Source organism: Silene latifolia, chromosome Y, assembly GCF_048544455.1.
Source record: "Silene latifolia isolate original U9 population chromosome Y, ASM4854445v1, whole genome shotgun sequence".
Classification (NCBI taxonomy): domain Eukaryota; kingdom Viridiplantae; phylum Streptophyta; class Magnoliopsida; order Caryophyllales; family Caryophyllaceae; genus Silene; species Silene latifolia.
In genome coordinates, this window is record NC_133538.1 from 336,491,873 (window position 1) to 336,507,023 (window position 15,151).

At 43.2% G+C, this 15,151-nt stretch overlaps 1 protein-coding gene across 1 annotated transcript; it reads left to right on the plus strand.

Annotated features, from left to right (window-relative positions):
• The first annotated feature begins 6,194 nt into the window (after positions 1-6,194).
• On the plus strand, positions 6,195-6,746 carry LOC141631451 (uncharacterized). The gene has a single exon (XM_074444118.1). It carries the CDS (start codon positions 6,195-6,197, stop codon positions 6,744-6,746), a length of 552 nt encoding a protein of 183 aa, XP_074300219.1.
• Positions 6,747-15,151: the final 8,405 nt, after the last annotated feature.

Here is a 15,151-nt window from a genome sequence, read left to right on the forward strand (position 1 = left end):
CTTACTTAAATTAACTTAATTTAATTTCACTTAATAATAATAATAATAATAATAATAATAATAAAGAAATATAACTAAAAACACAAGTGAAGATTATAAAATACTTTATTTATATAAATTAATATGTTCGTATACATTACCTAATACATAATAAAAATAAAAAGTAAATCACATTAATTTTTCTTTCTTTCTAATCATCTAGTTCCATATTATCATCTTCCTCGTCACTTTCTTCTTCATCTTCATTTGAGCTCACCCCGTCAAATCCATTGCCTCGCCAAATGTTCTTGACTATGTTATTTCGCACCTTGTACATAGCTTTTTTCCGCTTCTTATCAAACATGCCTGAATCTGTTGTCCCTAGGATGTTCTCATGTTGTATAATAGGTATCCCAAGAGTGTGCATCCGTATAAAATTATGAAGTGTAAAAGTAGAAACAATAATGGACATTTGATACTTAGCTGACATTTGAGGCATAACTTTTAACACCTTCCACCTTTTTTTCAATTGACCAAATGTCATTTCAACTTTCATTCTCAATAACGAATGTCGGTAATTAAAATGCTCTAGCATATACCTTCGGGGGGTCTATGTTTAAATTCGGGCATATGGCATCTAAGATTTGCTTTTTTATCGCTAATAGGAGACAAATATCCTATTGTATTCGGGTATCCGGAGTCCACTAGATAATACTTTCCTTTAGGTGGATGCGGGAAAGCATATTTGGAATTAGTTAAAGCATCCCGCCATACCGTAACGTCATGGGCACTTCCCTCCCACCCAACATGGATAAATGTGAAGATTCTATCAAAAGAACAAGAGGCTAACACATTCCAACTTTTGATACCATGGCGATTTCGAAACGGCGCCCCATTTTCGTCTTTCACAAGTGCTTGTATATGAGTTCCATCTAAAGCGCCAATAGCATTCTGAAATAAGAGTAAAAGTTAATCAAGAACATTTGAAACCAAGAGCTAAGCAAATACATCCTAAATTCATGCTCGAATACATGGGAAGGTAGGCCTAAAATGGAAACTGACGCAGATACAATCAACTACACATCCCTTGCAGTAGTGAAAATACACATCCAAATTACATACTAAAATATGTTGATTACTACTGTCATATAAAGTGTTTTCAATTATTGATTGCTGGTAGTATTTTACAGAACCTGCATTTATTTTACACAGCCATGATATAAAAGGCGGAAAATAAAATGTAAACTAACAATTAAAAGAAATGGCGGATAATATACCTTAAAATAAGGCCAATAGAGTGAGTTGGTTTCAACCTCGGGAGGCACCTCTGATAAATCCCGATGAGGCCTAATAATGTCATAAGATAATACGACCAACGCATCCAACACTTTTCTAAAATACTTGCATATGGTAGATATTGAATGCTTGAATCTATCCGCAACATCACGATACGAAGCTCCTTTCGCCAATATGTATAAACAAATTCCTACTTGCTCGTCGACTTTAACATATTTACCATTGTTAGGGATAAAAAATGAATTTTATCATACGCAACGTGGCATTGTTTTACTGGAAAAGAGGGAGACAATCAAGGACAACGTGGTGCACAGCGATTGGTAAAGGGAAGGAAAGATGGATCGCTGAGGTGGCAAGTTATGGACCGCTGGATTAAATAAAGAACAAACACAACATAGCCCAAAGGAAAGAAGCCCACGCATGAGAAAGAATAAAAGACCCAGTCAACTAACAAACTCCTACTTTGCAGCAAATTGACCCGATATTCCGCAACAGACGCAGAAGCAGCTTTCAAACCCTAGGTTTTGACTTCAACAGCTATAAAAGCAAGGGCAAAGCAACGTACAAAGGGCATTCACAAGTATCATCAAGCAGCAACTCCACTCAGAAAATCATTGCGATTGGCGATAATTATCTAACAACATTAAACTTGTATTTCCTTACTTGTCCATAAAATCTCGATTATAGTGCAATAATTGGCGGGATTCCGACTCCCCCCGCGGTTGTTCCCACACCGGGTTTTCCGCGTCACCAAAAATCCTCCGTGTCCTTTTCTTCGTTTATCTTTATCTCGTCGTTCCTTTCGTTCGTACTTTAAACATAATTGGCATTAAGAATAATCACTATCACTCACATAATTAATTCGTAACCGGTAAATTTTTACCAAAACAGTTTGGCGCCCACCGTGGGGCATAGTGATCATTTTCTATAGCCAAGCCTCGCAAAACCGAACCAGCCATCACAATGTCTGGAACTACAGACGAGAATCCCTCCAAAGCAGACCCAGTATGCCACCCTATCTTCTACAAAGAGGAATTACTTCGCATCTGCGGACTACCGGCATCCCAAAGATTCAAAAAATGATCCTCAAAGATGTCGACCCGAGCCATGCCCGACCTCGAAACCACCACAGATTCCCAAGGCAACAGTGCATCCAAATCAAAATCCAAAGCGAAAAAGCAGCCCAAAGAGAGGAGGCGAAGCGATCCGAGGCCCGACCCAGAGAGTTCAGCGCGAAGTTCTCCGAAGCGAGGAGGATCTCCGGCACTCGATCCGATCAGGTGATGATTCGGGGGATGGACATTCTCGTCGGTCACAGTGAAGATCCGAGGAAAGACAACCAGAATATGATGGCTCAAATCGTGACTCGGCGGTCCACCAAACCAAAGATCGGCACCGAGGCTCCGGCCCGTAACCGGCGGTGGAGGACTGGGTCGACCAATCCCATCAGAACTAGTTACCAGGCTGGATCTTGCAGCGAACCAATCGAGCCAAGAGGATTGGGATGTCTGTCATTTGATAATGCAGCAGACAACAGGTAACGCGTTATTTAGCACCCCTGCTGGATCTGACCTTCCACCCTTTTCAGGTACCCCCCGCACAAAGAGACACCAGGATGACATCTGGACTGTCCCCAACACAACGAATCCCATCCCGCAACCAGTTCACCAGTGGAGCCTAGATCGGAGGATTACAACAGACACCAGGATGGCAACCTGGATCCATAATCAGTGCAACACCAGCAACCAGTCATCCAGCATCAGGCCAACTTTCTGGAGCACCCTGGCTAGGAGGTACACCTGCTGGTTCCTTCCCGCCTGTTTCTAACCCTCTTGCAGGAGCAGGTAACTCGCTGGAACAGCAATACCAGGAGCTGAGGGAGCTGATGTATATGATACCAGGCGTAGCCCGTCCGCTGGATAAAGCAGCCAAAGACAGCTACGCAGACTCACCTTTCGTGGATGATATAGCTCTAATCGGTGTTCCTAAAGGATGTGTGCCGCCAGTTATGACACTCTATGATGGGACCACGGATCCACTTGACCATATCAACCACTACAAGCAGAAAATGATGGTGATAACCGCAACTGGATCTCTAAAGGAAGTTTGCATGTGCAAGGGTTTTGGATCAACACCTGTCGGGAGCGACCCTGCGGTGGTTCGTCGGCTTACCGAACAAAAGCATATCCAGCCTTCGCCGACCTAGTCAATGCCTTCAACCAGCGATTCGCGGCGAGAAAGCGGAGAAGGGACACGGCGACCTCTACCGGCTGGTGCAAGGGTTTGAGGAAACCACCCGCGATTACTTGAACCGGTTCAACAAAGAGAAGGTGTCAATTCCGAGGTGCGATATAGCAACCGCTATACAAGCCTTCCGTCAAGGGCTACACCAGGATTCACAGCTATACAAGGAACTAACCATGCACCCGTGCACAACCTTTGAGGAGGTGCAATCGAAGGCAATTATTCTTTGTCATGAGGTGGAAGAAGACTCGCACCAAGAAGAGGCACTTATGATTCGACTCCGATCCGGGAAGGCTCCTAGGTAGAGAAGAAAAGTGAAAGATCCAAACCTTACGAGGGAGCGTGAATAAAGTTTAAAATGCGAAAGGAAAATCCGGCGATATGCCTCCGAAAGTAAGTGAGTATGGTTTCACTACCAATCTTGCAGGATTATTCAAAGCCTTGAAGGAGCTGGGACGCAGAGTCGGATGGCCAAAACTTCCGGAAGGAAACCCCAAAGAGCGAGACACGAGGCAAAAGTGTGAGTTCCACGGCAAGAACACTCACAACACCGATGAATGCCACTCCCTCAGAAAGGAAGTCAAATTTCACTATGACCAAGGAAACCTGGATCATCTCCTACCCAGAAACACAACTAGAGTAAATTCAGCGGATCAGGTTCTGCCTTCCCCTCCTCCTCATTGCTCTAGAACTGTGAATGTCATTACAGGTGGATCGTAGCTGTGTGGGTGACCTACTCACTCGGCTAAGAGGCACGCAACCAGGGCTAAGGGAGACAGACCAGAGAACTCCTGCAGGGTTAACCACCAGAATCTGCCGTCGGTCACCTTCGACGAAATAGACGCAGGATCTACTCCCGAACAGCACAACGACGCTCTAATCATCACGCTTCCCATAGGCAATTGTAAGGTGAAAAAGATCCTGGTGGATACCGGAAGCTCCGTCAACTTGATCATGATGGAAACACTCAAAGGAATGGGATTCACCGAGAAAGATCTAGCAAAAAAGGCAATTCCCTTAGTTGGCTTCAAACCCAAAACAAAGCACTCCCTAGGAGAAATCATCATCCCGACCTACGCCGGGTGTGTAAACAGACAGGTAAGGTACTTGGTTATTGATGGGCCCTCTACTTACAATGTAATCCTTGGCAGGCCCTGGATCCACGAGATGAAAGCAATTCCCTCAAGTTACCACCAATGCCTGAAGTTTCCAACACCTTGGGGGGTGCAAGAAATACGTGGGGACCAGGAAGAAGCTAAGGATTGTTACAAGGTGGCTCAAAGCCAACAACGGATCGCCCGCATAGCAATTCTGAGCCGCGCATCCGGGAGAGTACATTGAGCCTCGGCGAGTGCAAACTAGACGAAGTAATCCTGGACTCGCTGCATCCAGAGCGAACTGTTCTCATTGGATCTGAGTGTAGAGGTAAGATTCGTGAAGAACTCGTTCGGTTGTTGAGAACTAACATAGATTGCTTTGCTTGGTCACATGATGATATGATAGGGATAGACCCAAGCGTGATAACTCACAAGTTAAGCGTGGATCCAAGCTATAAACCTGTGCGTGAAAAAAGAAGAAAGTTTGCTTCGAAAGAAACCAGTCATAAATCAAGAAGTAGATAACCCCTTTGCTGCAGGAAAGATTCGTGAAGTAAAGTACCCAGAGTGGTTGTCTAATGTGGTAGTGGTCCCAAAGAAGAATGGCAAGTGGAGGGTCCGCGTCGATTTCACGATTTTAAACAAAGCTTGCCCAAAAGATCCATTCCCTCTACCACACATAGACGCCATGGTAGATGCCACCGCGGGCCACGAGATGCTGACATTCCTGGATGCCTGGAGCGGATATAACCGGATAAAGATGCACCCGGTGACCAGGAAAAGACAAAGATTCGGATCCGAGAGAGGTATCTATTGTTATAACGTCATGCCTTTTGACCGAAAAAATGCGGGATCTACCTATCGAGGTGGTGAACATGATGTTTAAAGAACAAATAGGCCAAACTATGGAAGTATATATAGACGATATGGTCGTCAAATCGAAGCGAGCTTCACAAAGATCACCAAAGACTGGCGAAAACTTTCAATACCCTCGGAAATATCAAATGAAGTGAATCCTACGAAGTGCACCTTCGGAGTATCCAAATGGAAAATTCCTAGGGTACATGGTGACCCGAGAGGGGATAGAGGCCAAGACCGAGCAAATATAAGCAATTCTGCACTGGAATCACCGCGAAACCAAAGGACGTCTGTACTTTGACCGGAAGAGTGGCGACCTTAAACGATTTATATCCGGATCCTCGGACGGATGCGAGGCTATTCTATGATATACTCGAAAAAAGCCAAAGATTTGAATGGACGGACGACCACGAAAAAGCATTTCGGGAGTCAAGCGCTATCTCGGACCCCACCTCTCCCGTCGAAACCAGAGCCGGAGAACCACTTTTCCCGTATCTCATCGACCATAGAAGCGGCGATCGGTGCGGTGCTAGTGCGAGAGCGGGGAAGGATCACGGCATCCGGTATACTACATCGGTAAGTCTCCGCTTTCGGCGGAGACCAGGTACACATCACTAGAAAAACTTGTCCTTGCACTTGTTATCGCATCCTATAAATCTGCGTCCCTACTTTGAATCTCATACAATTTCTGTGATAACTAATTACCCTCTTAAAACTATCATGAGAAAACCAGAATTGTCAGGACGAATGGCCAAATGGTCCGTGCACTTGAGCGGGTACGATTTGAAGTTTGAACCCCGTACGGCCATAAAGTCTCAGGCTCTGGCAGACTTTGTGTCTGACTTCTGCCCAGCGCTCCAGACCCAGGCCGAACAGGACATCCTGAATCTGGAAGAAGACAAAGGAGAACAAGTATGGGAGTTACATGTGGACGGAGCCTCAAACGCCAAAGGAGCAGGAGTAGGGCTGGTCCTCAAATCTCCCCAGGGAGACCTCATAGCCCAGGCCGTACGATGTGAATTCAAAGCCACAAACAACGAAGCAGAATATGAGGCACTAATCCTGGGTCCGGCGGCTCGGATCTCGAAAATTAGACACCTTCAGGTTTGCAGCGATTCTAAGCTTATAGTTAACCATGTAAATGATTGCTATGAAGCCAGGGACCCCAGGATGATGGCCTATTTAGATGTAGCAAAAGAGCTGAAAGTCAAATTTGTCACATTCAACATCAAGCAAATCCCTAGGGAGCGAAATGCGAAGCGCACGCACTAGCCACCACCCGGGGGCAACCTTCAAGGCAGGAACCATTTCCACGATACCAATTGTCCACGTGCTGGAGCCAGCAACACTAAAATCTCAGCAGGAAGCAGAAAAAGTGTGCAGCACCAGCAGTGAAGAAAGTACCCCAGACTGGAGGAAGCCCTACCTAGACTGGTTGCAGAATGACATCCTACCAGCAGATAAAAAGGAGGTAAGGGGCTTTAAAATGAAAGCATCCAGATTCCTACTAATCGATAATGTTCTTTTCGAAATCCCACGCTGGACCCTACCTCGGATGCCTGGATCGGGAAGAGTCTCAAATTGTTTTGCATGCTATCCACAAAGGAGAATGTGGAAACCATGCGGCGGAGCCTGTCAACAAGGCACCGAGGCGGGATACTTCGGCCCACAATGCGCAAAGATGCCATGGAATTCGCAAAAGATGCGACGCTTGCCGGAGACACGCCCATGTCGGCCACCAGGCCAGTGAGCCTCTGCACCAGGTTATCTCACCATGGCCTTTCATGAAATGGGGATGGATATCGTGGGACCATTACCCGAGCACCAGAAACAAAGTCTACATGCTCGCCATGACGGATTACTTTTCCAAATGGATAGAAGCGAAATCATCCTCCCAGGTTACCGAAACCCAGGTGATATCTTTCATTAAACGCAATATCATATGCAGGTTTGGCATTCCATCTGAAATTATATGTGATAATGGGTCCCAATTCATTGGAAATAAGACGGAAGCTTTTTGTGCTAGGTGGAACATCTCGTTGCGAAATCTACTCCCAGAACCCCAGGTCAACGGACAAGTTTGAATCCAAAGAATAAGATTATCATTGAAAACTTGAAAAAGAAACTAGAAGAGATTGGGGGCAAATGGGCGGAAGAGCTACCTCGGTTCTGCGGGGGCAGAACCACACCAAAGGTTGCAACGGGGCAAACCCCTTCACCGGTGTTCGGAGCGTACGTCATCCCATCCGAAGTCGGGTCCCAACCCACGATATGGATGCATCACGAAGAGCGGAACCAGGTGGAAATGGCAAGCGGCTGGACACGATAGATGAACTCGGAACCAGGCGCCCGGATCGGGATGGCTTCCTACCGAAATGACCGTGGCTAAAAGCTACAACAAGAACGTAAAAGTAAGAACCCCGCAGTGGGAGATTTGGTCCTAAGGAAAGTCTTCCGAGAATACCAAGAACCAAAGAAGCGGAAATTTGCCTACAATTGGGAGGGGCCATACCAAGTAGAAAGCACGGTTGGAAATGGAGCCTACCGACTCATGACTATGGAAGGGCAAATGGTTCCCGGATCCCGGAATATCACCCACTTGAAAAAATATTTTATTTAAAGTCACCAAATAGGTCAACAACCAGGTACTCACCTACCGGATGCGGCCCACCAGGTTATAGATATTGCCTTACATATTTCCCCGGCTCAATATTTTTCTGTCTCTGAATACTTTTATGCCTCCAAAAATTCTTACGTCCTAAAAGATATTTTCCTGCTTCTAAAATATTTTTCTATTTTTTATTTTTCCTGGGTCCGGATATCTCCCGATTCTGAATGTTTTATGGCTCTAAAAATGTTATTTTCGAATCCAACAAATCGGTTCCAATAGACTTGCCCATATTTTAATTCCTAAAGTTTTAAAATTACGAAATCACCTTAAGTAAATTAATTTTTTCTAATAAGCCAAGGAAATAAAATGCAAACTAATCTGGCAGAGCTTGTATTCATTACGGAGGGCGTGTGTCCGTGGCTAAGCACATACAACCGGACCACCACCTCCCGCGATGCATTAGCACCCACGCAAGCCTGGCTCCTCTGGACGAGTGGGCATACTAGACCCCTTAGCCAGCAATCTATCGGCGATGGCCAAACAAACGACGTGCATGCACAAATCAAAGCACCGAAACGGATGCGACACAAAAAGATAACCAGTAGGAAATACTTAAGTCGCAAAGCAAAGTATGCCTGGCACCAGAGCCAGACCAAAAGCACATAAACTATTCAAAATAAAGATGTCATGCCCCGTAGGGCCAAAAACTAACTAAGCACAACATAAGTCTTTCAGATGCAGAAAAATACTAATCTACGTCAATACGCTCCACAGCCTCAGAAGCAGCTGCCTGAGCATCAGGAGCAGGAGAATTCACCTCTTCCTCAGCGCCTGGATCATCAGCAGAAACAGTACCAGGCTCCACCAAGCCAGCTAGTACATCCAAATTCAAACCATCGGGAAAAGTAGCAAAGAAGCCTCCCCTCTTCACTCCTAAGTCCCAGGCGAATGCCCTCCCCTCGGAACACCTTTATACAGTCAATCTTCGTTTCCAAAGCAGCATAAGACAGAGCATCCACCAGAGTCCTCTTCAACTCCTGCACCTCAGAAACCTTCTCCTCCTGAACCTGGGCAACACGAGCCTCTGCATCTGAAGCACGTTTCTCCACCTCGAGATACGCCTTTCGGGCGCCGAAGCACGCCTTTCGGCATCAGCAGCCTTCTCCCTAGCATCAGCCGCCTCCTTCCCAAAGATCGGCATCGGCGACTTTCTTCTCGGCATCGCACTGTCTTCTTAGCATCGTGACTTTCTTCTCAAAGATCGGAAATACGCCCCTCAGCAAGAGAAAGACTGCTCTGCAAACTCTGCTTCTGAGTGGCCTCCTCCAACAGCAAATCCTGGGACTTATTTAGATCAGCCTGAGTATCCTCATTGGCCTCCTTCGCCAGCTTCCGGAGTTTCGCATTTTCTCGCTACCGGAGAGACACCTTCTCCCGCAAGTACAGGGCCATCCGAAAGGACCGGTAGACCGAACAAAGCGTCAAAAAAAAAAAAAAAAAAAAAAAAAAACGGCCAATGATTGTTTACCTCGAAAGAATGCTCGTGAGCACGATCCACCAAGTCGACAAAGGATTGCTATCCAACGCACCCTAGGAGCTGGAAGAAGCATCCGCTCATTAAGTCCAAGCTACTCGTAGACTTATTCCTACCGAAATTATCTGGAAGTGTAAAAACAAGAACCCCGGGAGCGATTTGGAGCCGAAGTAGCCCTGAAGCGGAGCGACTTTAGAAGCGGAAGTGGCCCCAGAAGCAGGAATAGCTCCAGAAGCGGGAGCGGCCCGAAGCGAATAGCTCCGAAGCGAGAATAGCTCCAGAAGCAGGAGCGGCTTTAAAAGCGGAAGTAGCTCCGAAGCGAGGATGGTTTCGGGCGTTCGAATCACATCGACGCAGCCTAGTTGGAGCCGAGCCGAACGACTTTGGAGGTCAAAGCATCTCCGAAGCGGACAAACCGTGCCCCGCAATGGAGGCCTCACCCAGAGGTGTAGCTTCAATAGGGACTGCTCCTTAGCCCGGTCCACGCAGCAGATCTCCTTTTGGGACGAGGTCCGGAACCGGGGCGGAGTAGACTTTCTCTTCTCGGAGAGCTTGGGGACACCGTAACTGCTCCTTCACTCTCGAGCCAAAACATCTTGCGGCGAAATTCTAGATTTTGCGAAACACGGAAGCAAAATATTAAGTCGAACCCGGATATACGAAGAATCCAGAAACAGAACCAAGTCAAAAAAGGGAAGAGCAATGCACTAGTCGACATTGAATCTTTTTCTTCAGCAGCTGTTTTCTTCACCGCAGCAGCAGAATCCTGGATCAGATTGGGAAAGGTCCTATTTTCTGGAGGTGGACTGAATAATTTGGAAAGAGAGGCAGTCCTGTCAGGAGACAAAGGCAAGGGGCACAAACCTACACAAAAAACCAAGTAAGGAAATATAAGCGTCAAAGAAAAATGCACAAGAATAAGGGCATGCAAGTACCGTGTGTTGATCGCCAGACACTGACAATATAGTCAGTCGGAGCAGGAAGAGTATCAATTTTCACGAAAATAAAGCGGGAAAACCACTTGCTATCATCCGGTTTCACGGGGAAGATGATGCAATTCTTCTCCCCGTCTCGAACCCGAATGGTCACTTGACCCCGAGCAAGGGACCTGACCGAGAACAAGTGTGCAAGGTCCGGGAGACCAATTTCATAACCAAAACGATTATTCATAGCATCAATCGCAAGCAAGGTCCGCCAAGTGTATGGCGCCACTTGGCAAATAGCCAACTGATTCAAGTTCAGATACTCTTGGACCAAAGGAGGGAAAGGAAATCGCAGACCCAGACGAAAGGCGTATTCGTACAAGCAAATCCACCCTTCCCTCACTGAGTCGGCCTTCTGGCCAGGAGTCGGAATGTGGAACACCACATCATCAGAAAAACCAAAGGTTTTCTTGATATAATCAAGATCCTCGGAGGTAAAGTCAGAATCGCAGGAGTGCTTGGCGGAAAGCACACCGCCGGAAAGAAAGAGGTCAGGCGGCATCACCGGATCCAAGTCCGAGGTTGAAGAAGCGGTTTTTTGTGACATTATGCGCAAAGTAAGGAAAAAAGAAAGCAAGGAAGAAGATGAAGTACCTGCAGCAGCCGGAAAGGAGGAAGTATTAAGATAATTAATGGAGAGAAGTAGGGAGAAAAGGAGTAATGATGAAGAGGAAGAGGAAAAGTGTGGGGATACCGAGGGATTTATTAAAGGGGGAGGTTGAGGAGTTATGGTGAAGAGAGAGTTCTTGGGGAAGTGGGAAAGTGGCGGCAGTTTGTCACAAGTGGGGAATCATAATCATCAGATAGAACTGCTAAAACTTCGTCAGTTCTCCGCATCGCAACTGAAATTCCCGCCTAAAAATATTTGAGACGGAAATTTGGGGGCAATTGTTAGGGATAAAAAATGAATTTTATCATACGCAACGTGGCATTGTTTTACTGGAAAAGAGGGAGACAATCAAAGACAACGTGGTGCACAGCGATTGGTAAAGGGAAGAAAAGATGGATCGCTGAGGTGGCAAGTTATGGACCGCTGGATTAAATAAAGAACAAACACAACATAGCCCAAAGGAAAGAAGCCCACGCATGAGAAAGAATAAAAGACCCAGTCAACTAACAAACTCCTACTTTGCAGCAAATTGACCCGATATTCCGCAACAGACGCAGAAGCAGCTTTCAAACCCTAGGTTTTGACTTCAACAGCTATAAAAGCAAGGGCAAAGCAACGTACAAAGGGCATTCACAAGTATCATCAAGCAGCAACTCCACTCAGAAAATCATTGGCGATTGGCGATAATTATCTAACAACATTACACTTGTATTTCCTTACTTGTCCATAAAATCTCGATTATAGTGCAATAATTGGCGGGATTCCGACTCCCCCCGCGGTTGTTCCCACACCGGGTTTTCCGCGTCACCAAAAATCCTCCGTGTCCTTTTCTTCGTTTATCTTTATCTCGTCGTTCCTTTCGTTCGTACTTTAAACATAATTGGCATTAAGAATAATCACTATCACTCACATAATTAATTCGTAACCGGTAAATTTTTACCAAAACAACTATGTACTAACAAATTTCTTTCGATCATCAAATTGACAAGTTGGTTATACATAACTCTATCAAGTCGTAACTGCTCTTTACACGAAGTAGAGTTTTCATTCAACAATCTATGTATGTACTCCGCACCACTTTCTCCCCTTTCCCTTCTAGGTCGCCTAATTGTAGTTTCGGGCAATAACTCATTTTCGTTAAACGATCTCCTCAATTCCTCCAATCCAACAATCATAGCCGCACGCCTTATTATATCATGCATACTATACCAAAATGAAATATAAGTAACAAATCCTACAATCACCACGGATACACACCTTAAACAAAACAAATCAAAACACCGTACAACAAAGAAAATTGAACCCTCACGAGAAAATAATATAACTTGAACAAAGTAGCGTCAACATCAAGCTTTAAAATCCATCGTCATAATAAAATTAAACAAAGTACTCCAAGCGTAGAAGTTCTTACATCCAACATGAAAGTTAAAAAAAATTACACCCAAACCAAACTACTACAGAGGATAAAATGTGTCAATCCCTTGCAAATAAATCAATTTCTGATTATCATTTTCTAGAGATAGAAAATTGTCAGCATGTTTCTCATCACTCAAATACCTAATGGCTTTGACGAAGTACTCGTCACCATTTCTCTCTGCTACTTCCAACCTTGTCGATTCCGCACTAACCAATTGAGATTTTGAAGGTGCATTTGATGAACCAATGCCCGACAATAGCTGTATGACACTATCAAAACTTGCTTGCATACGCTTGTTTTCAATTGAGTAACAGGATTCCCACTTTTTCGTTTATGAGACATCTTATTAGAAACTTTTCGAACAACTGACCTAGGTGGAGATCTACTCTCGTTACCGGACAAGCTCACTTCTGGCTGATCACTGTTTTCTTCATCTTCATTATCTCTAGAACTTTCATAAATATTAAGGGCGTTCAAATTATCAGTCAAGTATGATGGCCCTTTTCCCATTGCCGGAGAAAAGCAACCACCCACACCATGAGCAGTTTTACCATCAAATAATTGGATCAAGAGATCAATGTTTGGCTACCCATTCCTAATTATTTTCTTACCATGCTTAACGTTTCGCTGTATAAAAAAAATTCTTATATTCACATTTGGACAAATTAAAAGAATTTCAATGTAAATTAATTAGTAAATAATTTTACCTCTAGATATGCCTTATATCTCTCCAAAGACTCCTCTTGGACATCTACTTTTTCTGTCCTAGGATCGTATGCTATGCCGGTTAAATTTTGCAATTCTTCCCATGACTTGAACTTTTCTTTCGAATCAGAAAAATGGTTTCTTGCTTGCTTTTCGTTAATTTCAGTCCCAACTTGTGCACTAAAAACCTTCGCGATGCTAATCCAATTATACTTGCTAGTTCCTTTATTTTTCTCATCAACCAAAATTTTATGCATTTTCTTTGAATTGTCATCCGTCCAGCTAAACCTCCCCATTTTCTTTATATGAAACAAAATTAACAATAGCACAAACAATATAGTTAAATGATAATTCTGTAGCATTTTTGAAACATGATTTTTTATGGAAAACATTAAAGCAAGTAGCTACAGGTTTCTTGATATCATTCACATAAATGGACAATAGATATAGATGAAGCAATGTATAAGACAATTAAAGCATTAAGGTAGCATTCATAATCACAATAGCGTTCATCCAAGACCGTGAACAACCAAGTCCCAAAACGGAAACGTCAATAAAGAAACGAGTCACTTTACAGAAAACACCCCAGATCCTACATTATAATCATAAATGAACTATAAATCATAAACGAGTTAATTAACAGAAATCAATCAAATTTAAACTATAATTAACTCACTTAAACAACAAATAATCCCATTTTTTAGGCAACCAAGATTAAAATTATGTGCATAAGTTGAAATAAAAAAAATACAAAACTTCAATTGGATCTTACAATTAACATCCGCATGAAAGGAAAGAAGAAATCAGAACCAGACTAATTAAAAAAATATAGAAAATGGAGAAAGTAAAGGAAATAAACCTGAAGGAAAATGGAGTTTTGAATGAAAACGGTTGGAGATAGAGAGGACTGAGGAGTGACGACTGTGAATAATAAATGGGATAGGTAGGAGAGTGAGGGTTGTGAGGGTTTTGATAGGGAAGAATACGGGCTTGAAATAAATGTTTTTTTTTTAAAAAAAAATTATATAAAACGGATTGTTTATACAACAGATTTGAACGAAAATTGTATCTATTTTTTAAAACTCGTCAATATTATGAAACTTATTTTTTTGCTCAACACTTCTGAATTTAATTTTACTGAATTTTTCTGAACTTAATTTTGCTGAACTTAATTTTGCTTAATTTTCCTGAACTTAATTTTGCTGAACTTTTCTGAACTTAATTTTGCTGAACTTAACTTAATTTAATTTTGCTGAACTTTTCTGAATTTAACTTAATTTTGCTGAACTTAACATATAGAGAGTGACTTTAAGTCCAAAAGAACAGGGCCTTAGTGATCAATGACTCAAATTAATTGTGTAACATTAGTCCAAATTTTGTAGCTTTAGTCCAAAATTGTGTAACTTTAGTCCAAAATTGTGTAACTTTAGTCCAAATTTATGTCACTTTAGTCCAAAATTGTATAATTTTAGTCCAAATTGTGCAACTTCAGTCCATTGAAAATGTAGCTTTAGTCCGTTGAGAATGTAATTTTAGTCCATTGAGAGTGGAACTTTAGTAATTGAGAGGGTAACCTTAGTAGAGATAAGTGTAATTTTAGCTAACAAAAGTATAATTGTAACAGACAAAAGTGTAATTGTAACAGACGAACGAGTAATTTTAACAGACAAAAGTGTAATTTTGACAGACAAAAGTGTAATTTTAAGCAACAAAAGTGTAATTTTAAACAACAAAAGTGTAATTTTAACAGACAAAAGTGTAGTTTTAACAGACAAAAGTGTAATTTTAAGCAACAAAAGTGTAATTTTGACAGAGAA